General features: G+C 48.6%; 1 protein-coding gene across 1 annotated transcript; it reads right to left on the bottom strand.

Annotated features, from left to right (window-relative positions):
* Positions 1 to 397: 397 nt before the first annotated feature.
* Positions 398 to 27,151, bottom strand: CTSF (cathepsin F). Its single transcript, XM_081968349.1, has 14 exons — positions 26,935 to 27,151; positions 21,221 to 21,343; positions 19,930 to 20,005; positions 18,598 to 18,710; positions 17,417 to 17,492; positions 16,035 to 16,148; positions 13,212 to 13,357; positions 12,250 to 12,346; positions 10,744 to 10,824; positions 9,292 to 9,411; positions 8,335 to 8,399; positions 6,634 to 6,724; positions 2,496 to 2,554; positions 398 to 1,985 (listed from the first exon to the last, which is right to left on the bottom strand). Exons 1-14 carry the CDS (start codon positions 27,124 to 27,126, stop codon positions 1,911 to 1,913), a joined length of 1,428 nt encoding a protein of 475 aa, XP_081824475.1. The 5' UTR covers positions 27,127 to 27,151; the 3' UTR covers positions 398 to 1,910.

Below are 27,151 nucleotides of genomic sequence, written 5' to 3'. Positions count from 1 at the left end.
TGTTGCTCTTCTCTACACTCTTTCTAGAGTCTCCACATCTTTTTTACATCGTGGCGACCAGAACTGAACGCAGTATTCCAAGTGTGGCCTTACCAAGGCCTTATAAAGTGGTATTGACCCTTCACGTGATCTTGATTCTATCCCTCTGTTGATGCAGCCTAGAACTGTGTTGGCTTTTTGGGCAGCTGCTGCACACGGCTGGCTCCTGTTTAAATGGTTGTCCACTAGGACTTCAAGATCCCTTTCACAATTACTACTACTGAGCAAGGTACCACCTATACTGTACCTGTGCATTTCGCTTTTCTTGCCTAAATGTAAACTATACCTTGTAGCTCTTCAGGCTCAGGAAACTCTCCCATTGAATCTCAAAGGGAGAAGAAGCTAAGAGGGCCCAGAATGGTATGGAGGCCGGTGTTTTTATTCTCAAGGAAAATATCTTGTTTGTTTGTTACAAGTGCATTTCAGTGGATCTCAAATCAAAGAAAAAAATACTGATGTTGCCCTACTGGCAGGGCTCTCGCAAGGAAGAGGAATTTCTCAGAACATCCCTCTAATACAGATTTTTTTTTTAAAAAAAGTTAAATTATAGGAACTCAGACCACATGTTCAACTCGCCCACTGTGGACACCTCTATACTTCTGGCAGAAGTTCCCAACCGGGACCCTCCCCTGTAGTTAAATGAGAATATCATTTACTCCGTCCTCCATAACTTGTCAAGTCACCTTCCTGCACGGAAGCAGAAAACTTAAATTCATGGAAAACAATTGTATGAGGTTGGAGCGCCAAGGATCGGCTGAGAGTTCCCCAAAGGTTGCACTGATATATACTATTTTTATGTGTTTGCTGAATAGATTTGTTTTGACGCCCAACTCGCCTCGCAGGAACTCTTAAATTTAGCTGTTTGCAGCCCTGGGCTCTCAAACACTTCTGTGGCAACCACTCAAAGCACTGGGAAAAAAAGTGCCTTCTTCACGCTGCAGCATTTCCAGGGTCATGTGATCAAAATTGGGGTCCGTTTTTACAACGGTTGCAGCCACCCAGGGTCCCCTGATCGCCCTCTGCGACTTCCCCAGCCAGCCTCCAACAAGCAAAGTTCAAGGGGGGGAAATGTGGATTCACTTAATGACCCCTGATTCATTTAACAACAGCAGCGTTTTGCTTAAACCAAGGGTGTCCAAACTTGGCAACTTTAAGACTTGTGGACTTCAACTCCCAGAATTCCCCAGCCAGCTGGCTGGGGAATTCTGGGAGTTGAAGTCCACAAGTCTTAAAGTTGCCAAGTTTGGACACCCCTGGCTTAAACAGCCCTGGGCAAAAAGCTAGTAAAATGCAGACATAACTCACTTAACATTTGTCTCACGTAGCAAACGAAACTCGGTTCCCAAATGTGACTGTAAGTCGAGGACTAGCTCAATCCTGTATTGCTCAAAAAAATAAAAATAATACACAGAATCATAACTGCCTGCTGGATTTGCACCGCAGTGTGTGTTTGTGTGTGTGTGTGTGTGTGAGAGAGAGAGAAATGGTACACATCTACATACACACGCATTAATCAAAGTTAAAACAAAGCAAGCTTAGGATCTTGCAGGTCTGCAGCCCACAAGGAGGAAAATAATTGAAAACTCCCTTTGGTGGAAGAGACAGGAGAGGCGAGGGGCCGATTCACGGGTATTCCACACACACCCCTCACCCGGGAGGTACGCGGTGGCCGATTCTGGAGCCAGGAGAAGATCCTTAGTAGGGTGGAAGTTTTATCCTGTGGCATCAGCTCCACTTCTCTGGGCTGCAGCTTCCCACGGGGGACGCCTGCCAGGCTCTGCCGGACGTGGGGTGGGGGGGGAGTCCACGTCGGACCCTGCCCGGATACCGTTACCAGCACGAAAGAGGCGACCGAGAGGGGATGAAGCTAGCTAGTTGACCACCGCCGAGCTGCACATGGTATTCATGCCACAGGCGTGGCTCCCACGGTACAAGTAGTAGTAGCCCTGTACGAGAGAGGAGACAAGCGGCTCAGCGCTCGGAAGGAGTGGCCTACAGGGAGTCCTCGACTTATGGCCACAACTGGGCCCAACCTTTCCAATTGCTAAGCAATCCCCTTGTCGAGTGAGGTTTGGTCACGCTTTACGACCTTTCTTGCCACAGAGGTTAAGCGGAGCGTTGCCGTTGTTAAGTCTCACGTCTGGTCAGGTGAATCAGACTTTGCCTGCCAGGTCGCAAGAGGGAATGAACGTGACCCTCCTGGGACACTGCAACTGTCATAAGTACATGCCAGTTGCCAAGCCTCTGAAGTTGGATCACGTGACCACAGGGATGATGCAACGGTCATGTGGAAAATGGCGATAAGTCGTTTTTTTCAGTGTTTTTGTAACTTTGACTAAACCAATGGTTGTAAGTCAAGGGCTACCTGTAACAGCAGAGTTTCATTGGAGGACTCCCTCCTCCCACCCTCCTCCCCACTGATAAGGGCAGGGAAGAGGAGGGGTCTCCCACCTTACCTTCTCTCCCCAGTCTCCTCCCCAGCTGTTCTTGATCGCCCAGAAGGGAATTTGGCCCCCTGTAGGAAGAAGACACAACCGTCAAGAAATGGCCCCGGGGGCAGTGGCGTAGCGTGGGGGGTGCAGGGGGGGCCGGCCGCACCGGGCGCAACATCTGGGGGGGCGCCCTGACTCGCCCCGCGCCGTCCTTTGCCGGACTGTGGCCGCCTCTTTCCGCGCCCGGCTTGGCCCGCGAACTAAGCTCCCCAGCCCGCCCAGGGCCCTCCTGCGCACCGCCTACCTCCCAGCGGAGCCGGCAAGACCTGCCGCGCCGCCCCCGCGGGAGCTGAAGGAGAGCGGCGCTGCGCTCCGTCTGCCCGCCGCTGCAACGCCACCGCGTCCTCCTGCTCCGCCTGGAGCGCCCCGGGGAGCCGGCGCCTTCCCGAAGCCCCCGGTGCGCCTCCCACCCCCGCGGCACCTGCTTCCCTTCAGTCGAGCCTTTTCCCGCTGCCCTGTCGAGCTCCTCCTCCTCGGGAGGAAGGCAGGAGGCCAGCATGGAGAGCCTCACTTGACTGATGCCGACCCAGGGGCAGCTGCAGTCGGGCCACCCTCGGGTTAGGGGGCGCAAATTACTTGCCCCGGGTGCTGACAACCCACGCTACGCCACTGCCCGGGGGGGCTACTCGCTTCCAGGAACCGACTCGGAGTAGAAAGCCGAGCAGGCTCATGGGAAAGGCTGATCACAACTCCCATTATCCCCAGCTGAGCCAAATGTGAGTTGTGAGAAGCAAAAATCCCATCCAGAATTCAATTTGTTAGACCAGGGATCAGAAAACTGTGGCTCTGGAGCCACATGTGGCTCTTTCCTCCCTCTGCTGCGGCTCCGTCACCGGTTGGCGCCACAAATTCGAGAGGAGCTTCCGTTTGGAGGGGGGGAGAGAAGCCCAGTGCGCCAAGAGAAGACTCTATGGCAAGGGGAGGGTTTTCCAGTTGTCTCCACCATTGATAGGGCTTTCGGTTATGACAAGTAGAGGAAAAAGTACACCACGCTAGGAGGAGACTCTATGGTGGTGGGAACTGAACTTCCGGTCAGCTCCAGAATTGAACGGGGGGCTTCTGGTTAGGACCTTTGGGGCTCCCGGAGTTTTCTTTTCTGTGGGAAACGGTTCCAAATGGCTCTTTGAGTATTTAAGGTTGCCGACCCCTGTGTTAGACTAATCACTAGGCCGTGTTTCTCAACCATGGGCAACTTTAAGAGGGGTAGACTTCAACCCCCCAAATTCCCCAGGAAGCACGGCTGGCTGGGGAATTCTGGGAGTTGAAGTCCACCCCACCTGAAACCCATCGCGGATCCGCTGTTAGGCTCCTTGCAATTTGCCTCCCGAGCAAATAGATCAGCAGATGCTGCTGCTAATATGGCTCTGCACTACATCCTACAACATCCTGAATCTCCAAAGACCGACGCAAGGGTCTCCTCTCCGTGGAGCTCAGCCCAGCGTTCAATGCCATCATTCCAGGTAGTCTTCTACTTAAACTGATCCAGCCAGCCGTGCCTGACCACACTTGGAAGTGGATCATCAGCTTTCTCTCAGGCAGGAAGCAGCAGCTGGAGGTAGGCAAAATCACACCAGGTAGAATTAGCCCAGGAGCCTCCCAGGGCTGTGTGGTCTCTCTACTTCTCTCTCTCCTCCAATGATTGCATCTCAAAGGATCCCTGTGTTTAAAAAGTGAAACCTGCAGGTGATACAATAGTGATTGGTCTCATTTGAGGCAACGATGAAACCTCAGGCGGGAGGTTGAACGGCTAGCCCTGTGTTACAGCCAGAACAATCGTGAACTGAACACACTCAAAACCGTAGAGAAATGGTGGTAGACTTTAGGAGAAACCCTTCCGTACTATCACCTCTTACGATACTGGGCAACACACAGCATCAACAGGAGAGACTTTCAAGTTTCTAGGTTCTATCGTACCTCAAGACCTAACATGGATATCCAACATCAACAACGTCACCCAAAAAGCACAACGAAAGAATGTTCTTTCTGCGCCAACTCAAGAAGCTCAAAGTGCCCAAGGAGCTGATGATTCAGTTCTGTAGAGTATTGTACCTTATGACGAATGTATCTTGTCTTTTTATGTACACTAAGAGCATCTGCACCAAAGACAAATTCCTTGTGTGTCCAATCACACTTTGGCCAATAAAGAATTCTGTTCTATTCTATTCAAGCAGGCTGCCTTGGGAATTCTGGGAGCTGAAGTCCACCCATTTAAAAGTGTGCTGGTTGAGGAATACTGGGAAGTGGAAGTCCACCCTTCTTAAAGCATTCTGGCCGGTGGATTCTGGGAGGTAAAGCTCACCCCTCTTAAAGTTGCCAAGATTGTGAAACCCTGAATCCAAGAGAATCCGAAAGGGATCTTGGCTTTTATTTCTGATGGACGGATTTCCTGCTGTGTTTTACAGACAGCTGAAATACATTCAGGGTGAAAACGGTCTCTCCATATATTGAATGCAGAGGCAAAAGCGATCGTGTGAAAAGGTGTCGGCTCCTGTTCAGAGGCGCTCGTGCTCCGAAATTAAAACTCACACATTTCAAAACAAAACAAAACAAAAATAAATCTATTCTGGGGTTCCATCTGTCGTGGGGGTGGGGGAAGGAGAGGAAGGGCTCGTTCTGTTTTTCCCACCCTGAAATGAAACGTGGCTGCCTCTTTCGTTCAACTCTGCCAGGTTCAAACGACCTCAGGCAGCCCCTCCCAGGCATCGTTTCCAAAGGGATGGCCCACTTCGGCCACCTCCGGGAAAAGTCAAAACACACAGGAGGAGGTAAAAAGTAAAAAAAAGGAGTTTCAGAAAGAAAAATATTTGAATATATAAAAATGGCTCTGTGTGTTTTCCAGCATACTGCGTTTCCCCGAAAATATGACCTGTCCTGAAAATAAGCCCCTTGGACAACCCCCCCTTTACGCCACTCACTGACCTAGGGGTCTCCCGAAGGCGCCAAACCCGGGCGCCAGGGGGGGGGGAGGAAAGGCGCTCACGTTGCTTGGCACCTTCAGGATACCGCTAGGTCAGTGAATGGCGCTCTGCCCAGCTGCAGAATGGGGTTGCGTGAGCGGCTGTTCCGCTCCCTGCTCGCACACTTCCCAGCCTCACCATGCCCTGGCCCAGCGCTCCCTGCAGGGCCAGGGCAGCACCGCCACTGCCGCCGCCATCCCAACATGGCTTCTTTTGTGGCTTCCAAACCCTGGAGTTCGGCTGCCGAGTCTTCCGGCAGTGGCCGCTCTGGGAGTATGCGCTATGGTTCCCGCAGCCGGGCCACAACCAGTGAATGGCGCTGTGCCGGGCTGAAAAGGGGTTTGCCGGGCAGCTGCTCGTGAACATGGTCACCTCGTGACTGCTGGGTTGCGCTGTTGCAACAGCACAACAGCTGTTTGCCCTTGAGGCTGTGCCCGGCTCTTCGGGAGCCCGCTCGCAAGAGAGCAGCCGCCTGGCAATCCCAAAACAATAAGCCCTCCCCCGATAATAAGGGCCAAGCCATATTTGGGGGAGGAAGAAAATAAGACCCTGTCTTATTTTTGGGAAAACACGGTAACTCTGGAACGCCTCGAGCAATTTCAACCAAACAGATGACTTACTCTCTAAAAAAAGTATTGTGGGGGTTAAGACACCCCTAACACCCCTCGGGGTATGCTTTCTGTTAAGATACAGCCTGTTGTGCCTTAAAATGGATTCTACTGTACTGCCGTAAAATGGCTTCTATTGTACAGGGGTTGTTTAATTTGATTTTTAGCTATGTATATGATTGTTTGTATGTTTTTAAATTTATTCCTGTACACCGCCCCGAGTCCCCCCGGGGAGAGGGGGCGGTCTAGAAATTTAATAAATTATTATTATTATTATTATTATTATTATTACAGAGCAGTGGAGTTGCCTTGGTAACGGCCTCACAGTACTCCACAAGGGGGTTCCCTGTGGTAAAAAAAAAGGGGGGGGGAAATCCAACAGTAGAAATTACGTTTGGTCCGGACGTTTTCCCCCTATAAATAAATTCCCTGGACAACGCCAGGTTATCAATTAGTCCAGATTAAAAAAAGCAGAAATCAAGACACACGCAGACGGACAGCCCAGAGGACATCCCTCAAGACGGAAGAGCCACTCACGTGTGCCGTAGCCCACCAAGAGGACAGCGTGGTCGATCATCCAGGGATTACAGAGGACGAAGAAGGGGTGGGAAACGCCTTTGCGGTAGAACTGGAGAGAGAGAGAGAAGAAGAAAGGAAATGAAAAGGTAATTATGGCAAGCAAGACCCCAGAATACAGAGTTGGAGGGGATCCTTGGAGGTCTTTTACTCCAATCCCCCTGCTCAAGCAAGAGAGACTATGCCACAGGTTTCCAACTTTGGAACTTTAAGACTGGTGGACTTCAACTCCCAGAATTCCCCAGCCAGCCTTGCAAGGCTGGCTGGGGAATTCTGGAAGTTGAAGTCCACCAGTCTTAAAGTTCCTAAAGTGAGACACCTGTATCCACCATTCAAGACAAGTGGCTGTCCAGTCTCTTCTTTAAAATCTTCAAAGGTGGAGCACCAGAGGCAAGCTGTTCCACTGGTTAGTTATTCTCACTGTCAGGAAATTTCTCCTTAGTTCTAGCTTAGATCTCTCTTTTTTAAAAAAACAAACCTTCCCTCTGTTATTTCTTGTCCTGCTTTCTGGTCGCTTGGGGAATAAGAGGACCCCTTCTTCTCGGGGCAGAAGAATATTGGAACATAGCTACCAAGTCATCCCTAATCCTTCTCTTTCTTAGAGTAGACGTACCCATTGCCCACAACCGTTCTTCATATGCTTTATGCTCCAGTCCCCTAACAATAACCCTAACCCTAACCATTTTCTCTGCAGATTTTCTAGGGTCTCAGCATCTTTTGGTGCGGAGGACAAGATCAGGATCCAAAAAAGAGCTTGGCCGTCTTGAACAATGGGCCCTATGGAACAAAATGAAATTTAATATGGAGGGAAGTAAGGTTTTAGACATAAGCAGGAAAAACCCGTTTATGTTTATGCTTAAAAGGTTGCAGGAACTGGGCCTGGCTAGTCTAGGGAAGAGAAGGACCAGGGGAGACCTGAGAGCATCTTTCCAGAGAGGAGGAAGGGGGTCAAGCTATTGTCCAAAGCCAGAGAAGGAACAATGGATGACCCAGGAGAGATTCAACTTAGAAATAAGGAGGAACTTTCTGACAGTGAAAACAATCAACCCATGGAACAGAAGTTGCCTTCGGAAGTTGAGGGAGCTTCATCCCTGGAGATTTTTAAGGAGATATTTGACTGCCATTTGTCAGAAATGGTATAGGGTCTTCTGCTTGAGCGGGTGGTTGGACTAGATGACCCATAAGGTCCCTTCCAACTCTGTTAATCTGTTAAACCCAAAGTATAAATACAGATTAGGCGAGACCTGGCTCAAAAGCAGTAACTGTGAGAGGCGCCTTGGAGTCCTAGTGGATAATGACTTAAATATGAGTCAGTCCCATGCTGCAGCAGCCCAAAAAAGCTAATACAATCCTTGGTTGTATAAACAGAGACAAAATCGAGTGAAAGTATTAGTACCGCTTTATAAAGCCACACCTGGAATACTGCACCCAGTTTTGGTCATCACCTTACAAAAAAGATGTCGAGATTTTGGAAAAAGTTCAAACAAGAACAACTAATATGATTAAAAGTCTGGAGACTAAAACATATGAAGAACGGTTGCAGGATAGTCTAGAGTACGGTCTCCTGCTTGAACAGGAGGTTGGACTAGAAGTCCTCCAAGGTCCCTTCCAATTCTATTCTGATTGATTGATTGATTGATTGATTGATTGTGAGTCTCTCACCTGCATAGCAAAGGAGTTCAGAGCAATGGAGATGGGACCGTTCTTGGCCAGCCAAGCTGCAATATCTGTCCGAGGAGAGAGGAGAATAGGTAAGAGGGAGGGGCACCCAAGGAAGGGGGGGGCTGCTTGAGGTCCCACCCTTCCCCCCAAAACAGAAAATCTCTCACGCATCATTCATTTCAAGTGAAAACTCCTCACGAGTGTGGATATGCGTGCACTGCAAGGGTTACTACATCATCTTATACAGGTAGTCCTCGACTTACGACCAAAATTGTGAATGGAATTATAAGTTATTGTAATAATAAGTTAAGCCTTTCCTTTCCTTTCCCTTCTCTTCCCTCCTTCCTCCTATTTTCCTTCCCTTTTTCCTTCCCTTCCCTTTTTTATATTATATAATATAATATTTGTATTTTAATTTAAATCTGGTACAGCACATTCTACCTCCTCAGTTTATATGTTTTTATGTTTATTTATTTATGCACATTTATATTTTGTATCTATATGGTTTTAATATGTCTGTACACCGCCCCGAGTCCTGTTTAGGAAAGGGCGCGGGTTATAAATAAAAGTTTACTTTACTTTACTTTACTTTTTATTTCCTTCCATTCTTTTTTCTTCCCCTTTCCTTCCTTCCTTCCTTCTTTCCTTTTTCATTTTGTCTTTTCATTTCTGTTCTGTTTATTTATTATTTTTCTTTTACTTTACTTCCCTTCTCTTCCCTCCTTCCATTTTCCTTCTTTTCCCTTTTCCCTTTCCTTCTTTTATTTCCTTCCCTTCTTTTTCCTTTCCCCCTTCCCTTCTTCCTTCCTTCCTTCTTTCCTTTTGTCTTTTCATTTCATTTCTGTTTATTTATCATTTTCCCTTCACTTTACTTCCTTTAAAAAAAATATGTACTGTTTTTACTCTGTAAACAGGTCCTTCCCTAAAAGCCAAGCAAGCAAAAGCCAAGGAGCGCACCGTTCTCGTCCTGGGGGATGGCCAGGCTGCTGTTGATGTAAACGGCCACTTTCTCCTTGGAAAAGCCACAGTTTTGTTCGAAACCTTGGTAGCTGTAATCCCCCTCCGTCTCCAGGCCCCCTGGAGAAATGGAAGCAGAAACCCCATCAAGGAAGGTTCCAGAAGGAGCGTGGGAAAATCAAAGGAGAAACAGCTTTGGAGGCACGTTGAAAACAGAGGGAAAACTCTTCCGTTGCCATCAGGAAAACCAAGTCCCAAACATTTGAGATCCAGCTTCCAAGAATCGTGCAATTCTTATTTTTAAGTCTCAGTAGAACAAAAAGCGCAATACACTAGAAATACAGGTGGTCCTCGACTTACAACTGTTCATTTAGTGGCCGTTCAAAGTTACGACAGTATCGAAAAAAGTGACTTATGACCGTTTTTTTACCCTTACGATCACTGCAGCATCTCCAAGGTCACATTGTCAAAGCTCAGCTGCTTGGCAACTGACTCACACTTATGACTGTGGCTGCATCCTGAGGTCACAGGATCCCCTTTTGAGACCTTTTGACAAGCAAAATCAATGAGGAAGCCGGAGTCACTTAACAGCTTATCAATTGCAGTGATTCACTTAGCAACTGCGGCAAGAAAGGTCATAAAAAGGGGCGAAACTCACTTAACAGATGTCTCACTGAACAACACAAATTTTGGGCTCAATTGTGTTTGTAAAATGAGGACCACCTGTACTTATCCTTAAAGGTAAAGGTTCCCCTCGCACATCTGTCCTAGTCGTTCCTGACTCTAGGGGGCGGTGCTCATCTCAGTTTCGAAGCCGAAGAGCCAGCGCTGTCCGAAGGCGTCTCCGTGGTCACGTGGCCGGCTTGACTCAATGCCGAAGGCGCACAGAACGCCGTTCCCGTCCCACCAAAGATGGTTCCTATTTTTCTACTTGCGTTTTTTACCTGCTTTCGAACTGCTAGGCTGGCAGAAGCTGGGACAAGCCACGGGAGCTCACTCCGTTACACAGCGCTGGGGATTCAAACTGCCAACCTTTCCGATCGACAAGCTCATCGTCTTAGGCACTGAGCCACGGCGTATTCTGACCCACCCTTTTTTAACCTCACATGATAGCCCAAAGGACAAAGGAGACTTTTACTCGAAAAATCTGGGAAGCAGAAGCTTCACGACGGCCTCAAATCCACTGGTCCAGGATTGCTCTCTCAGCAAAACCCCAACACAAAGGAACTCTTTGCTGCTCTCAGCTGCACAGAAAGCCTGGCCTTGTTTTCTGCTTAAAAAGTCCAGTTCTGAAGGGAAGCCCAATTTAGCCTCTTCCTCCTACTCTGGTTCTAGTCCTCAAACCCCCTCCCTCCCTCCCTCCCTCCCAGCACTGACAATGGGACACAGTTAGTGAAACGTCTGCCAGAAAGCCACCCAGCTCAGAGAGCGCCAAGGACCCCACCGACTTACCCAGCTTCTCAATAGCCTCGTAGGCGTTGGAAGGCAGGCCGCCTCCACAGGCGTTGTCTATGCGGTCACAATCCACTAGCTCTGCAGAGGGAGAAGGTCGGATGCTGGAGGTGAAGGCAGACACACGGACTACCCCCTCCGAGACAACGGTTCCGGATCTGAGCCACTTGGGTGGACTGAGATGGCTCAGCTGGCTGGGGAATCCTGGGAGTGGAAGTCCGCCCGTCTTAAAGTCGCTACGGTTCAGGAACACTGCTGGGGAGGCAGCTACATCCAACATGGCCTCTCCCATAAGGGCTGGGTTTCTAGTCCTTGGGGGTCTCTAAGCTACGGGGAGCTGCAACGGGCCTCCTTAGCAGGTGCTCAAGGAGCATAAGGCCACAGAGCTTCTGAACATGTCAAGAAGGGCCTTACTGACCTTTGTTTGTTAATGATTATCAGCAGGGATGAGGGCCAACAAGGTGCAATAGGGAAGGGACCGACTTAAGAGCTGGAAACCCAGATTTGAGTCAGAGCCCCAGTCCAGACGTTTCCATGGGGACTCTGGCCCCAGGGTGGAAGGGGCCGGCCTCAGAGCAGGGTAGAAATTCACGTTCCAGGCCTCCTTAGATTCAGAAGACACTTGGGTGACCTCGGGTGGTCCTCAGGCTGAAGCCAACTGAGCCCCACTCTTCTTGCCTCCGGCCCCGAGACCTTCTTAAGGTCCTCCACGTCACACCAACACGAACAACAGCAACATCTGTCAGCAGCAATGGCACGACCCGAAAGGGTTGCCCAGTCTTCGCAACGCCTGTTGACCAACGGTCGCTCAGGACACAGAGCTTCCTTCCTCCTGGCTTCGGTGAACATTACCAGTCGAGGTGAGAAACAGCCACAAAGCATGGCATGGGGGTGTTTTAGCCCGCCAGATGCAGGACAGTGAGGAGGTTGGGGAAGAACCTGGGCCAGCCCTGGAGTCTGGGGAAGGCTCTGATGAGGGCTCTGTGTCGGAGGCAGAGATGGGGCCAGGGCCATCTGACAGTTATCAGCTGCCTTCAGAGTCAGACATCAGTGGGGCAGAAGAACAGCTGGAGCCTGTTCCAGACGAAGGGAAGAGCTAAGGAACAGGGGTTGACTCGGGAGTAAGGCCAGAGGTGGACGGTGATTGGCCCCTCCCAGAGGAAATAAAAGAGGAGCAAAAGGGGAGTGGAGTTTGCAGGAGACCATTAAGTTCGCTTCATTGGCTTGTGACTCTCCGAGACTCCTGGCCAAGTTCTGCAGAGATCGGCCTGGCAGCTCTCCAAGCCAGAGGAGGTCTGTGACCGTAAATCCTCCTTTGAAAGACTTTTTGGGATGTGAATGAGCAGAATTCACAGCCAATTAATAAAAGGGTTTTTTGTCAGGACCAGGAGTTGGCTTCAGGCTCTTAAGAAGCCTCGGTCAGAACAGGGGTTGGGTCCATGTTTCCCAACAGGGCAACCCTCCCCCCCCCCCTCAGACAGATTGTGACCCCAACCTCTCAGTTACCTTGTTCAGAGAGGGAGAGCAAGGTACCCTTGTGAAGGTACCACTGTCCTTCAATATTGCCCGTTACGGAGAAGGCCCAGCAGGAGCCACACTCGCCCTGCAGAGAGAAGACGAGACGACACAAAGAGCATCAGAAAAGCTCCACCCAAGCTTTAGGACAGGGGTGTCCAAACTTGGGAACTTTAAGACTTGTGGACTTCAACTCCCAGAATTCCCGCTGGCTGGGGAATTCTGGGAGTTGAAGTCCACAAGTCTTAAAGTTCCCAAGTTTGGACACCCCTGCTCTAGGACAATGCTTCTAAACCTTGGCCACTTGAAGATGGTGGACTTCAACTCCCAGAATCCCCCAGTATTATACAATGAATTTCCCCCCCAACCCCCCCCCCTGGCTTCCATGTAGACGGTATTAAAAAGTTCTCTTTGTTATGGGAATCATCTGACGTCTTCCGCACACCTTTTGATCTGACCTTGAAAGGTTTCCAGAGTCTCACAAACTCTCATGGAACTGTGGAAGTTTTATTTCTCCATTAGTAGTAACATCCCCACTCTCCTACTCTAATGACAAGTTGGAATGAAGAGGCGCATAGCTGCTTGTGTTTCAATCTTGACACTCGTGTTTCTCAAGCTTGGCCCCCGGAGGAACAGGTGGATTTCAACTCCCAGAATTCCCCAGTCAGCAAAGCTAGGGAAGTTTGAAGTCCACCCATCTTGAAGTTGCTTTTTAGAAACGCTGTTCCTAGCTTAATTCAGGGAGGATCAAGCTGTGCTGGTTGGGGAATTCTGAGAGTTGAAGTCCACAGGTCTTAGGGAAGTTGCCAAGGTTGGAGACCCCTGCCCTAGATCACTTGATATGGCCCTAATGACCAAACAGTCAGGCATCACCACCCAGCAGAACGACCACAGCCCCACCCAGGCCCCCATCTCAGGGTCCATCCAAGGGGACTTAGCCTAGGAAGACCCACCTGGTTTTTGACCCCTGTGACAGCCCCGTGGTCCCGCCAGTCCCATTCCTCGGGGAACGAACCATTTGGGATGGAGGCCACTTTCATTGGCCGGCCAGGAAGCTTCGCCAGCAGTGGATTAAGGTACATGAAACGGAACTCTTCCTCTGGAAGGAGAGAAGCAGAGCATGAGTGGCAACTCCTGCCCCAAACCTCATTCCCCATTTACATATAGAAGATAGAATCATAGGGTTGGAAGTGTCACTGCGTTAATTGGTTTGCCAACTTGTGCTTATATTCTGAGTTATACAGTAGACTGAATTGTTATCTGACAATGATTAATGCGCATGTCTCATAATACGTCACACATTCTTTCCTTTCCTTCTGATCTTACGTTCGCCTGCCAAGGAGGTGGGCGACATAGCTCTTGCCAAAATGTAAGATTTAGATAGTAAGATTTGTATTTTATTTTATTTTAAAGTTGTTCATTAGAATATGTTTTCGGGTTTTATTTTCTGCTTATTCAGAAATATGCTGCTTGGAAAGCCGACGGTCCACATCTCATTAGTTCAGGGTGGAACTTCCCCTAACAGGAAGGGACCTTGGAGGTCTTCTAGTCCAACCCCTGCTCAAGCAGGGGACCGTACCATCCATGGCTGTCAAGTCTTGAAAACCTCCAGTGATGAAGCACTTATAACTCCAGGAAGCAAGCTCTTGCACTCACTTACCCATCCTCTCTCTCGTCTATCACGTCTGACAGACAGGTAAAAGACATAGAGACAGATGAAGTAATGATGGATGGATAGACAGACAATCAGTCCATCCATCCATCATTTAGTCAGTCAGTCTGTCTGTCTGTCTATCTATCTATATCTCTGTATCTGTCTCTCTGTCTCTCTCTGTCTCTCTCTCTCTCTCTCTCTCTCTATATATATATATATATATATATATATATGTGTGTGTGTGTGTGTGTGTGTGTGTGTGTGTGTCTGTCTGTCTGTCTGTCTATCATCTATCTATCATCTATCTATCTATCTATATCTCTGTATCTGTCTCTCTCTCTCTCTCTCTATATATATATATATATGTATGTATATGTATGTGTCTGTCTGTCTGTCTGTCTGTCTATTATCTATCTATCTATCTATCTATCTATCTATCTATCTATCTATCTATCTATCTATCTATCTATCATCATCTATCTATCATTTATCTATCTATCTTGTAGCTGTCTGACTAGGTCTTCTAGTCCAACCCCCTGCCTAGGCAGGAAACCCTATACCGTTCCAGACAAATGGCTATCCAACATCTTCTTAAAGACTTCCAGTGTTGGGGCATTCACAACTTCTGGAGGCAACTTCTGTTCCACTGATTAATTGTTCTAACTGTCAGGAAGTTTCTCCTCAGTTCTCTAAGTTGCTTCTCTCCTTGATTAGTTTCCACCCATTGCTTCTTGTTCTACCCTCAGGTGCCTTGGAAAATAGTTTGACTCCCTCTTCTTTGTGGCAACCCCTGAGATATTGGAAGACTGCTATCATGTCTCCTGTAGTCCTTCTTTCTATTAAACTAGACCTACCCAGTTCCTGCAACCGTTCTTCATATGTTTAAGCCTCCAGTCCCCTAATCATCTTTGTTGCTCTTCTCTGCACTCTTTCCAGAGTCTCCACGTCTTTTCTACATCGTGGCAACCAAAACTGGATGCTGTATTCCAAGTGTGGCCTTACCAAGGCTTTATAAAGTGGCATTAACCCTTCACGTGATCTTGATTCTCTCCCTCTGTTGATGCAGCCTAGAACTGGGTTGGCTTTTTGGGCAGCTGCTGCCCACGGCTGGCTCTTAAGATCGGGTCATGTCATAAAATGCAGCTAAAGTGATCCAAGGGGGAAAAACCCAGAATGAAACCAAAATGAGTTGCAGGATTATGCTGGAAGGGCCCTGACTTCGCCCTGGCTTCTCTAGAGACAGACCGTCTCCAAATTGCCAAACTAAACCACTCACCTCGCGGCGAGATGAACAGCAAGCATAAATATTTAATGCATAAATAAAGTAACATTTCCTGGAACTCAGTTGGAGTCCTTGGCGATTTCCTGCTCAAGAATCAACCACCTGTTATCCCAGATGTAAGAAGTCCTAGATTTATGACCCTAATTGAGAATGCAGCTTTGGTCGTAACTGTCCGTGGTCATTAACCGTGCCTGATTTTATGACCTTTTTTCCAGTGGCCATAAAGTGAATGTGACAGTCATTCAATGAAGGTATTTTCCCTATGGGATATTTTATGCCGGAAACCAAACGTTGGGATTGGCCAGTCTAAGGAAAAGAAGAATTAGGGGGGACATGATAGCGGTCTCCCAGTATTTGAGGGGCTGGCACAAAGAAGGGGGGGTTAATTTATTCTCCAGAGCCCCTGAAGGCAGGACGAGAAACAATGGATTGAAATTAACCAAAGAGAGAAGCAACCTGGAATGAAGGAGAAACTTCCTAACAGTGAGGACAATTAACCAGTGGAACAGCTTGCCACCAGAAGTTGTGGGGGCTCCGTCACTGGAGGTTTTAAAGAAGAGACAGCCGCCTGTCTGGAATGGTGTAGGTTCTGCTTGAGCAGGAGGCTGGACTAGAAGACCTCCAAGGTCCCTTCCAGCTCATTCATTCGATTCTATGTTACGTCCACAATATATACCTTTTCCTGGCTGTTTTGAACTGAGAAATGACCCACCTGCAGAGGAGAACGGATAGTTTCGCACTGAATACATTTGGACCCCAATGCAAAATATCCATCCACTTTGCCAACAGCGTTTTGCGATCCAGAAAAGAAACCGGAAACCAAACTTCTCACCTACCTACCTGTCAGGTCGCTAAATTTGGTGACTCCGTACTCTGCGGTGCCCTGATCCAGTTCCTGATAGAGACGGGCCTTCTCAAGGTTCTCGGCAAATATGAGGAAGCGCCTTTGGGTCTCTGAAACAAAGCAGCCCATGGAAAGAGCCCCCAGTTAGAATTAGGACTAGGCCAGGGGTCTGCAACCATGGCAACCTGAAGACTCCTGGACTTCAACTCCCAGAATTCCAAAGCCACCTATCTATCTATCTATCTATCATCTATCATCTATCTATCTATCTATCTATCTATCTATCTATCCATCTATCTATCATCACATTATCTATCTATCTATCTATCTATCTATCTATCTATCTATCTATCTATCATCTATCTATCTATCTATCATCTATCTATCATCTATCTATCTATCATCACATTATCTATCTATCTATCTATCATCTATCTATCATCTATCTATCGCATCTATCACATCTATCTATCTATCTATCTATCCTATCTATCACATCTATCTATCTATTCATCTATCTATCTATCTATCTATATATATCATCTATCTATCATCTATCATCACATTATCTATCTATCCATCCATCCATCCATCCATCCATCCATCCATCTATCATCTATCCTGTTTCCTCAAAAATAAGACCTCCCCGGATAATAAGCCCAATTGACCTTTTGAGCGCATGGGCTAAAATAAGCCCCTCCCCAATAATAAGTCCTTCCTGAAAACAAGGCCAAGTGCTTATTTCGGGTGTCAAAAGAAAATAAGACCGTCTTATTTTCGTGGAAAACATCGTACCTACCTATCATCTTTCTTTCACTTTCTTTATCTATATTGTCTATCTCTTTCTTCTTTCCTTCCTTACTTCCTTTTTTTCTTTCATTTTCTTTTCACTTTATCATATATATTGCCTGTCTGTCTTTATATCCCTTTCTTTCTATCATCACTATTGCTTTCTCTTTTACTTTATCTATCATCTATCTATCACCTATCTTTTTCTTTCTATTTTTTCTTCAACCTTTTTTTCTCCTGCCTTCCTTCCTCTTTATCATCTAGCTACATTCTATCTCTTTCTTTCCTTTCCTTCCTTCCTTCCTTCCTTCCTTCCTTCCTTCCTCCCTTTCTTCCTTCCACTTTCTTTATCATCAAGTTATTGTCTGTCTGTCTGTCTGTTCCCCTCCCTCCCTCCATCTGGTTTTATGCTATCCATCTCGCTGATTTAGAGATTCTGGGCATCTTTCATTGTGGCTGGAGCTCTCTTTTGAAACTTGTGATCTCTGGGCGATGCCTGCACTGTCCCCGTGAAATTGCCTGCTGTCCCCCCACCCCAAGTGCAAAGGGGTAAGGGGTCTCTCCCCAACGTGCCCCCTTCCACAGTCACCTCTTTCGTCCAGGTAGCTCTTCTTGAAGGTGCTCAGAAAGTCCTTGAAGAGGGAGACCAGGTGAGCAGAGGCGTTCTGGGGAAGGAAGAGACCCCCAGGATGAGAATCGGAGACACGGAGGACCCCCACCACTGACCAAATCACCGGCCTGGCCTTCCCCAGCTGCAGCAGGCCAGTCCTCGGCAGAAACTTAAGGGGAGACAGGCAACCAAAGACTGAAAGCAAGTAGCCATTTTTGGCCTCCCCCCCCCCCCCGCTCAGGCTTCCCACCTTGCGTAAAGCCTGGGGCTGTGATGCCACCGGAGGGCATGGGACTTTGGGACCCTCAAGAAGAGACTGGCAGAGAAGCTGGGCCCCTCCCTGGTTTGCCCTTAAGGTGCCTTTCATGGAAGAAACTGGGCTGAGCTGGGAAACGCTGAAAATTTAAAAATTCTCCTCGACCCCCAAAGCAGCAAGAACTGCAGCCTTGACCATTTGGGGGTAGGGGGGGGGGCACAAATGGGGTGTGGAGGAACTGAATTGCTTGCAAAGGTCTGCTACGCTCCGTCTTTTGGGGAGCCAAAGGGAGGGAGGGAGCCAAGCCCCCTCCTCTCCAGTCTGGCCAGCCATGCTGATGCAGGTGCTCCTCCACTTACGACCGTTTTACGACAGTTCAGTTACAACAGGGAAAAGTGACTTGTGACCCATCCTCAAAGGTTACGACCGTTGTACCACCCTATGATTAATATCATCCGAGATTCGGATGCCGGTAAACTGCATTTATGACGGTGGCAGAATCTTGTGGTCACCTGGTCCCAATGTGTGATCTTCCCAGCCAGATTCCGACCATCACAATGAATGAGGGAAGCTGGGTTCACTTAATGACCATGTAATTTATTTAATGAATGCATCATCATCTCCTTTTAACAACCCCATAATCCCTTGCGGGCTAGAGTCTGGGCAACTGAATGGAGCTAGCTGAGTGTTTTACTGGCCGGATGCCCTTCCCTTTCGCCAGTACGGAGTTTTGTTCAGCATGATATATTCTCACTGTGCCCAGAGAGAGGCATGATTCATTTAACGCCGCTTTTTAAAAAAGGCAACAAAATTAGGTCTCATGATGCCTTGCTTAATGATGCCCTAAGGACTGCGGTCGTAAGTCAAGGACTAGTGCATACCCCTGAGGAAAAGCATCACCCACCTGGAGAGACTCCATCTGCCTCAAAGGCTCCCCAGCTGCGCCCACAAAAGGGCCGGCCAGAGGAAACATCTCCCATGGACCCAGCGTGGCCGCCTGGATTTCAGCCAATGGTTCTGAAGAACGGAGGGGGAGACAAGAAATATTACAACGGCCACAACAGGAAACTTCGGCTGCAATTCTCTTTTGCCCCAAACAGCCCCCCTCACCAAGATCAAAGCGGGACCCTTCGGCCCACAGCTGCTACAGCCAGGGTGTGTGTGTGTTGTTTCACCCTTGATAACTTTGGGAACTACAACTCCCAGAATTCCTCAGCCAGGCATGTGGAATTCTGGGAGTTGAAGTCCACTGGTCTTAAAGTGGCCAAGCTTGGATACGCCCCCCCACCCCCCAGCTTTAGAGCAAATCCTCCTGACCCCTATCAGAGGCCCAGTGGGGGGAGTCCTCGACATACAACCATTCACTTAGTGACCAAAGTTACAACCGCTCTGAAAAAAATAACATTACCTCATATACTGAAGACTTATGAGTCCTCAACCGATGACCACAACAGAGTCCAAAATTTCCATTGCTGAGTGAGACGGTTGTTCGGTGAATTTTGCCTCATTTTATGACTATTTTGCCATGTTGTTAAGTGAATCACTGCAGTTTGTTAAGCCAGTAAGCAGATGCTAAGTGAATCATTGCAGTTTGTTAGGTTATTAATGCAGTCGTTAAATGAGTCATTGCAGTTTCTTAGGTGAACAACACGGTTGTTAAGTGAACCTGACTTCCCCATTGACTTTGCTTGTCGGAAAGTCGTAAAAGGGAGTCATATGACTCCAAGTCACTGCGACCGTCATAAATATGAAACGGTTGCCAAGCATGCAAATTTTGACCACAGGGACATTGCAACGGTCGTAAGTGTGAAAAACGGACCTAAGTCTTTTTTTATTGTTTTCCAAATGCGGTTGTAACTTTAAACGGTCAGTAAACGAATGCTTGTAAGTCGAGGATCAAACTCAAATGACAGGAATTCACTGGGCACTAAGGCCAAACTCACCACCCTCATTGTGGGGCTTAGCACAACACGCAAGCCCACACAATATGATGCGCAGCTGAGTCGCAATGGCTTGTTTAGCAAGCCATGGTTTAAAAGCCACCCGGCTCAGGGCAGGATCCCAACTTCTCTCTCGCACGAGATGCTCGGAAGGCCTTAGGGCAAGTTCCCACTTCCCCGCATCCTCTCCCAGCCCTGATCTGCGAGGCAAAGCAGCCGCGGGGGAGGGAATCTGCTGAGGCTGGCAGAGGCCTGGCGCCCGGTGGGTGCTGCAGGCAGCCTGAGAGCGGACTTACCGGTGGGATGGCAGTCTTGCTTAAGCAGGTTCTTGCTGCTCGCCCAAGGCTGGCTCCAAACCTCAAAGTGGCAGGACTGGGTAGCGAGAAGAGACATGAGTCAGAACGGAAGACGGGGCGGAATTGGAAATCGGAGTTACTAGCAGTCCAAACAGGGGGTTGCTCAACTTCATCAGAGTCACCCAGAAAAGCCTTGACGCAACACAGACATCGTGGGAACTCTCTCTCCCCCCCCCCCCCCAGCATCCTGACTCCCTGGGTATTGGGAAACTGGCAGCTAGTCTGGAAGGAGGAGTCAAGCGGGGCGCTAGCTCGGAATCCTTGCCGCAGCTGGAACTTCTCTGAGATGCACCAGTCTCATCTCACGGAAGATTATCAAAGAGAGAAGTAAAGAGAAGCGTCCTGACAGTGAGAACAATTGATCAATGGATGTTATGGGCACTCCGTCACTGAAAATTTTAAAGAAGAGACTGGGCAGGGGTCCCCTGCTTGAAGAGGGGGCTGGACTAGAAGACCTCCAAGGTCCCTTACAGCCCTAGGATTCTATGCTCTAAAGCTAAAGCCCTGTCCATAGAAGTGTGAAAGTTACAGAATAACAGAGTTGGAAGGGACCTTGGAGGTCTTCTAGTCCAGCCCCCCGTTCAAGCAGGAGACCCTATACCAGGGGTGTCCAAACTTCCCAGCCAGGGAATTCTGGGAGTTGAAGTCCACAAGTCTTAAAGTTGTCAAGTTTGGACACTCCTGCCCTACACCATCCTGGACAAATAGCTGTCAATCTCTTCTTAAAGACCTCCTGCAATGGAGCACCCACAACCTCTGGTGGCAAGCTGTTCCACTGGTTCATTAGGAAATTCCTCTTTGATTCCAGGCTGCTTGGAATTAGTTTCCATCCGTTGCTTCTTGTCCAGCCTTCAGGCGCTTTGGAGAACAGGTTGACCCCCCCCTTCTTTGTAGGAGCCCCTCAAATATTGGAAGACTGCTGTCATGTCACCCCGAGGCCTTCTTTAAAAGGAACCAGTGACTTCTGACCAGCCCAAATCATTTCCCATAGAACTGTGCAAAAACTGGGTACTTTGACAATTAATCAACACTATTATTTTTAACTGTTATGTTAAAATGGTTTTGACTATTAACGGTAAAAACTAATATGAAAACTGTTGTTTATTTACTAAATTTATACGGTGCCTATCACACTGATAAGGTGATTTATATATATATACACTCACATACATATATTATCTCACCCATCCTCTTAATTGGAACCGACTGCTATGGGAGGGTCCCTGCTTACCAGGTGTTGCGTTTTTCCTAGAGGGAGCGAGCCAGAAGCGTTGTTGCAGTCTGCAATCTCAGCCCTCTTACACGGACTCTGCAGCAGGATGACGTCCAAGTAGTGTTTGACTCCGTTCACCACCTGTTCTCAAGAAAAACCGCGGGGATTTAAGACATTCATGGGAACTTTTCCAAGAGTAAAAGCAATTAATCAACGAAACAGCTTCCCTCCAGAGGTTGTGAGAGCTCCATCACTGGAGGCTTTTAAGAAGAGACTGGGCAGCCATTTGTCCACAAGGTTTCCTGTCTTGGGCAGGGGGTTGGACTAGAAGACCTCCAAGGTCCCTTTCAAATTCTACTCTACTCTATTCTATTCTAATTCTCTTCTCTTCTTTATTTTCTTCTCTCTTCTCTTCTCTTCTCTATTTTATTCTCTTCTCTGTTCTCTTCTCTATTCTGTTCTATTCTATTCTTATTTTCTTTTTCTATCCAAATTTGTGAGAGCTCCATCACTGGAGGCTTTTAAGAAGAGACCAGACAGCCGCTCATCCAGGACAGAATAAGATGCCCTGCTTTGGACAAGGGGTTGGACTAGAAGACCTCCAAGGCCCCTTCTGTTATTCTGTAACTCTGTATTCATAGAAGTTCATAGGTTGCAGTCAAGGCTCTCCACTGCTGGAGGCTTTCAAGAAAAGATTGGGCAGCCATTTGCCTGGAATGGTTATAAGGACTCTTGCCTTGGTCAGGGGGTTGGACCAGAAGACCTCCGAGGTCCCTTCCGGCTCGTTATTCTGGGAAAGAACCAAAGCTTTGGAAAAAGGAAGCTATACAGGTTTGGTGAGAATTGCACAGGAAGGGCTGTTCTTGCTCAAGGCTGCTTGGCTCCCCTGCCTCTCCCTTCGTCCAAGGAGCTCGTGCCTTCTTCCGGGAGCCTTACACAGAGGATCCTAGCTGTTGCAAAGACCAGCAGACACTTTGGAGACTCCAGAGAGAAAACGCTGAGTTTTCATCTCTGTTAAGATGTTGAAATTCCCGTCCCCAGAAGTGCAGGCCCTTGTCTGCCTTGTGGATCTTTGGGCTCCAGTTATAAAATGCAGTCACTGAATAGGTTTTCTTTGCCTGCAAGACTCTCATGCTAGATGCAAAAGGCACCAGGCTAGAAACCAAGAGACCATGAGTTCTAGTCCTGCCCTAGCTGTGAAAGTTGGCTGGGTGACCTTGGGCCCGTCCCTGTCTCCCAGGCCAGCCCACCTCACAGGGTTGTTTTCATTGTTATGGGGAAAATATAGGAGGAGGAAGGTGTATCAGGTATGTTTGCAACCTCCAGCGGCTTTTAATAACGTAACAGAATAACAAGGTTGGAAGGGACCCCGGAGGTCTTCTAGTCCAACCCCCTGCTCAGGCAGGAAACATACCGTGTTTCCCCGAAAATACGACAGGGGCTTATTTTCTTTTGCCCCACGAAATATGCCCTTGGGCTTATTATCAGGGAGGGCTTATCGTTTTGGGGCTGCCGGGCGGCTGCTCCCTTGTGAACTGGCTCCCGAAGAGCCGGGCACAGCCTCAGGGGCGAAGCAGCCATGAGGTAACCATGCTCACGAGCAGCCGCCCGGCAAATCCCCTCTCCAGCCGGGAAGAGCGCCATTCACTGACCTAGGGGGTAATCCCTAAGGTGCCAAGCCATGTGGCGCTCTGCCCGCCCCCCAGCTCCCGCAGCTTTGCATTCGGGATACCCCCTAGGTCAGTGCATGGAGCTCTGCCCGGCTGGAGAAGGGGGTTGCGCGAGCGCCTGTTCCGCCCGCAGCTTCACCAAGCCCTTGCGCAGCTCTCCCAGGCCACCGCCGCTGGCTGCTGCTGCCCGCTGCCGCCCCGCTCCGAGCATAACTTCCAAACTCCAAAACTCGGGGCCGAGTCTTCCAGCATCAGCCACTCTAGGAGTGCTCTCTTTGGTGGGCCGGCTGCTGGAAGACTCTGTCCGGAAGACTCTCTGTCCGGCAGCCGGCCCACCAAAGAGAGCACTCCTAGAGTGGCTGATGCTGGAAGACTCGGCCCCGAGTTTTGGAGTTTGGAAATTATGCTCGGAGCGGGGCGGCGGCGGGGTGGCGGCGGGGCGGCGGCGGGCAGCAGCAGCCAGCGGCGGTTGCCTGGGAGAGCCTGGCAAGGGCTTGGTGAAACTGCGGGCGGAACAGGGCTTGCGCAACCCCCTTCTCCAGCCGGGCAGAGCTCCATGCACTGACCTAGGGGGTATCCCGAATGTGCAAAGCCGGGGGAGCTGGGGGGCAGGCAGAGCGCCACATGGCTTGGCACCTTAGGGATTACCCCCTAGGTCAGTGAATGGCGCTCTTCCTGGCTGGAGAGGGGATTTGCCGGGCGGCTGCTCGTGGGCATGGTTACCTCATGGCTGCTTTCCCCTGAGGCTGTGCCCGGCTCTTCGGGAGCCAGTTCACAAGGGAGCAGCCGCCCGGCAACTCTCCCCTTCGGCCAGGCAGAACGCCACTCCCCAACCTAGTGGTATCCCGACGGCGGCAAGCAACGTGAGTGCTCCCCCCCCCGGCTCCTGCGACTTGCCGCTTTCGGAATAACGCTAGGTCAGTGAGGGGTGCTCTGCCTGGCTGGAGGGGGGGTTTATTTTCTGGGGTGGGCTTATATTTTTGCCCAAGCGAAAAATGTGGCAAGGGTTTAGTTTCGGGACAGGTTGTATTTTCGGGGAAACACGGTAATAAAGGCTGGACTTAAATATGGAACCAAATAAAATGAACTGAAACTAAAATGAACTAGAATAAAATGAATTAAAATAAACTGAACTGAAGTAACCTAAAAGAATCATGTGTTAGCACCCACACGACTGGCGTCGTTAATCCTGGTTTAGGTCCAGCTTTTGGTGGCGCAGTGGTTAGAATGCAGCATTGCAGACAAACTCTGCCCACTGCTAGCAGTTCGATCCTGAGCGGCTCAAGGTTGACTCAGCTTTCCGTCCTTCCGAGGTGGGTAAAATGAGGACCCAGATTGTTGGGGGCAAGAGGCTGACTCTGTAAACCGCTTAGAGAGGGCTGTAAAAGGACTGTGAAGTGGGATATAAGTCTAAGGGCTAATGCTATTTTCCTTCCTTCCTTCTTAGATATATTCTATTCTTAGATATTCTAAGTGCTGTTGCTATTCTTTTTCTCTCTCTCTTTCCTTCCTTCCTTCCTTCTTAGATATATTCTATTCTTAGATATAATTCTAAGTGCTTTTGCTATTCTTCCTTCCTTCCTTCCTTCCTTCCTTCCTTCCTTCCTTCCTTCTTAGATATATTCTATTCTTAGATATAATTCTAAGTGCTTTTGCTATTCTTTTTCTCTCCTTCCTTCCTTCCTTCCTTCTTAGATATATTCTATTCTTAAATATAATTCTAAGTGCTGTTGCTATTCTTTTTCTCTCTTTCCTTCCTTCCTTCCTTCTTAGATATATTCTATTCTTAGATATAATTCTAAGTGCTTTTGCTATTCTTCCTTCCTTCCTTCCTTCCTTCCTTCCTTCCTTCTTAGATATATTCTATTCTTAGATATAATTCTAAGTGCTTTTGCTATTCTTTTTCTCTCCTTCCTTCCTTCCTTCCTTCCTTCTTAGATATATTCTATTCTTAAATATAATTCTAAGTGCTGTTGCTATTCTTTTTCTCTCTTTCCTTCCTTCCTTCCTTCTTAGATATATTCTATTCTTAGATATAATTCTAAGTGCTTTTGCTATTCTTCCTTCCTTCCTTCCTTCCTTCCTTCCTTCCTTCCTTCTTAGATATATTCTATTCTTAGATATAATTCTAAGTGTTGTTGCTATTCTTTTTCTCTCTTTCCTTCCTTCCTTCCTTCTTAGATATATTCTATTCTTAGATATAATTCTAAGTGCAGTTGCTATTCTTTTTCTCTCTTTCCTTCCTTCCTTCCTTCTTAGATATATTCTATTCTTAGATATAATTCTAAGTGCAGTTGCTATTCTTTTTCTCTCTCTCTTCCTTCCTTCCTTCCTTCCTTCCTTCCTTCTTAGATATAAGTCTAAGTGTTGTTGCTAAAATGAACTAAAGTGAAACGACACAAATGAATAAAATAAAATCAAGAAAACAAAACCTCAGGAGTCCTACAACCTTAAGAAAAAGAAGAGAGAGGAGGAGGTCAGGCAGCCTCGGGATGGCTGGTCAGCTGAGAGGCATGGGGCCTTTAGTCAATGATTTAATCCTCTTACATAACACATCCAAAGCTCATGAAATCCCAGCCATCCTCCGGGCTCAGCGCTGAAGCAAACTGACGTTAATTGGAGCCAACCGCTCCAGCAACATGAATCTGACCCCGGGGGGGGGGCTTCATTCCAGGCCATTGTGGGTGGCAGGATGGGCCTGGCACTCTCTTCCCTCTCTCCTTACCGAGGGGCCTCCCCTGATTGCGCCAGATAAACGGGGGGGGGGGGGGGGGTCACAAGCCTCCTCATTCCAAGCGGCTGATGGGCATGGGAATCCAAGCTCTCTGGAGGCCAGGGGTGTGTGGAGTTATAAGGTATGGCTTCAGCATCATGCTGTTAGAGAGGGGGCACATCGCTAAGGGTGCAAATGATAATATCTCTAATTCCTCAAGAGCCACTCGTGGGAACTTTAAGACCGGCGGACTTCAACATCCAGAATTCCCCAGCCAGCTTTGCTGGCTGGGGAATTCTGGGAGTTGAAGTCCGCCGGTCTTAAAGTTCCCACGACTGGACATCCCTGATTTAAAATTTATTCAGTCCCTTTCTGCTTTACAACAACGAATGGAGCAGCCGCTGAGTAACTTCCCAGAGGAGAAACAGGGGAAATGATGAGGAGGGGGACATCCTTGGTGGGGGAAGGTTGCATTTTAGAGGGGGGGGGGGAGTGAGATGAGAACATTCACAATCTTCTACCCATGCTTTGAATAGACTTTAGCCCAGATGGGGCCAGATCCTGGATTAGGGGGAGGGTCTCAGTGCCTTGGAAAGGAGGGAGCCTGGCCCTTTGGATCAGTTCGAGCGCCGGCAAAGGCACATGGGAAGTGTAGTCCTCAATGCTTGGAGTAGGGGAGTAGAAAGGGAAGAAGGAAAAGGGAAAGGAGAGGAGGAAAGATGAAAGGAGAGAAGAAGGAAGGGAGGGAGAAAAGGAAAGAAAAGTAGGCTTGTGATTAAAACAGGTGTATGGGATGGTAATATATTTGAACGTGAGAATGTCCAAATAATCCACAATAATCCCAAAAATTCTTGATATCCCAGAGATGGATAAACTCACCTTGGAGTTAAGGGACAAGGAAGACTGAGAATATTAGACACTTGGGGAAAACTGGTATCAAGGGATAAATAAGAGGGACATGAACTGTTTGAAACAGAGATGGATCGATCCATTAGGGATGTGTAAACAATGTATTTGAATAACAAATGGTTGTTAGTGCTGTCAAAAAGGATGGCAACTTGTACAAAAAAATGTTTTCATGCATTGTAATGCTTTAAATTTTCAAGGAAGGTTTTCTTTTTCTAAAAACAAAAGATTAAAAATAAAAAATAAACTTTTCACAAAAAATGCTTGGGGACCTCAGATGTAATTAGGTTTAATTAGGAGAGGGGAGGAAAGTCCCCCCCCCTCTTCCTCCAGCCCTGGCTCGCCTCCTCCCCATCCTGCAGAGCAGGCGCCCCCCACCCCCGCCGCTTTCCCCCCGCATCTCCAACCTGGCGCCCCCCGCAAGCACCGTCCCGCCGGCTGACCTGCGTCCTGGCTCCGCGCAGCGCCCACAGTCCTCGCGGATGCCCTTCGGGGAAAGCCTCGGCCAGGGCGAAGCGGGCCGCCTCCCGCACCGAATCCCCGCGCACGTCGGCCGGCACTGCCCAGCCCGGAGCCGGCAGCGCGGCGGGCGCCGCCAGCAGCAGCCCGAGAAGCGCAAACGCCGCTGCAGCCATCCTCCAAAACGACTGAGCAGCTGCC

The sequence above is a fragment of the Natrix helvetica genome (genome assembly GCF_964273705.1).
Source record: "Natrix helvetica genome assembly, chromosome: 16".
In the NCBI taxonomy this organism is placed as follows: domain Eukaryota; kingdom Metazoa; phylum Chordata; class Lepidosauria; order Squamata; family Natricidae; genus Natrix; species Natrix helvetica.
The sequence above is the reverse complement of the archived record's forward strand: the minus strand, read 5'-3'. Positions and strand labels throughout refer to the sequence as shown.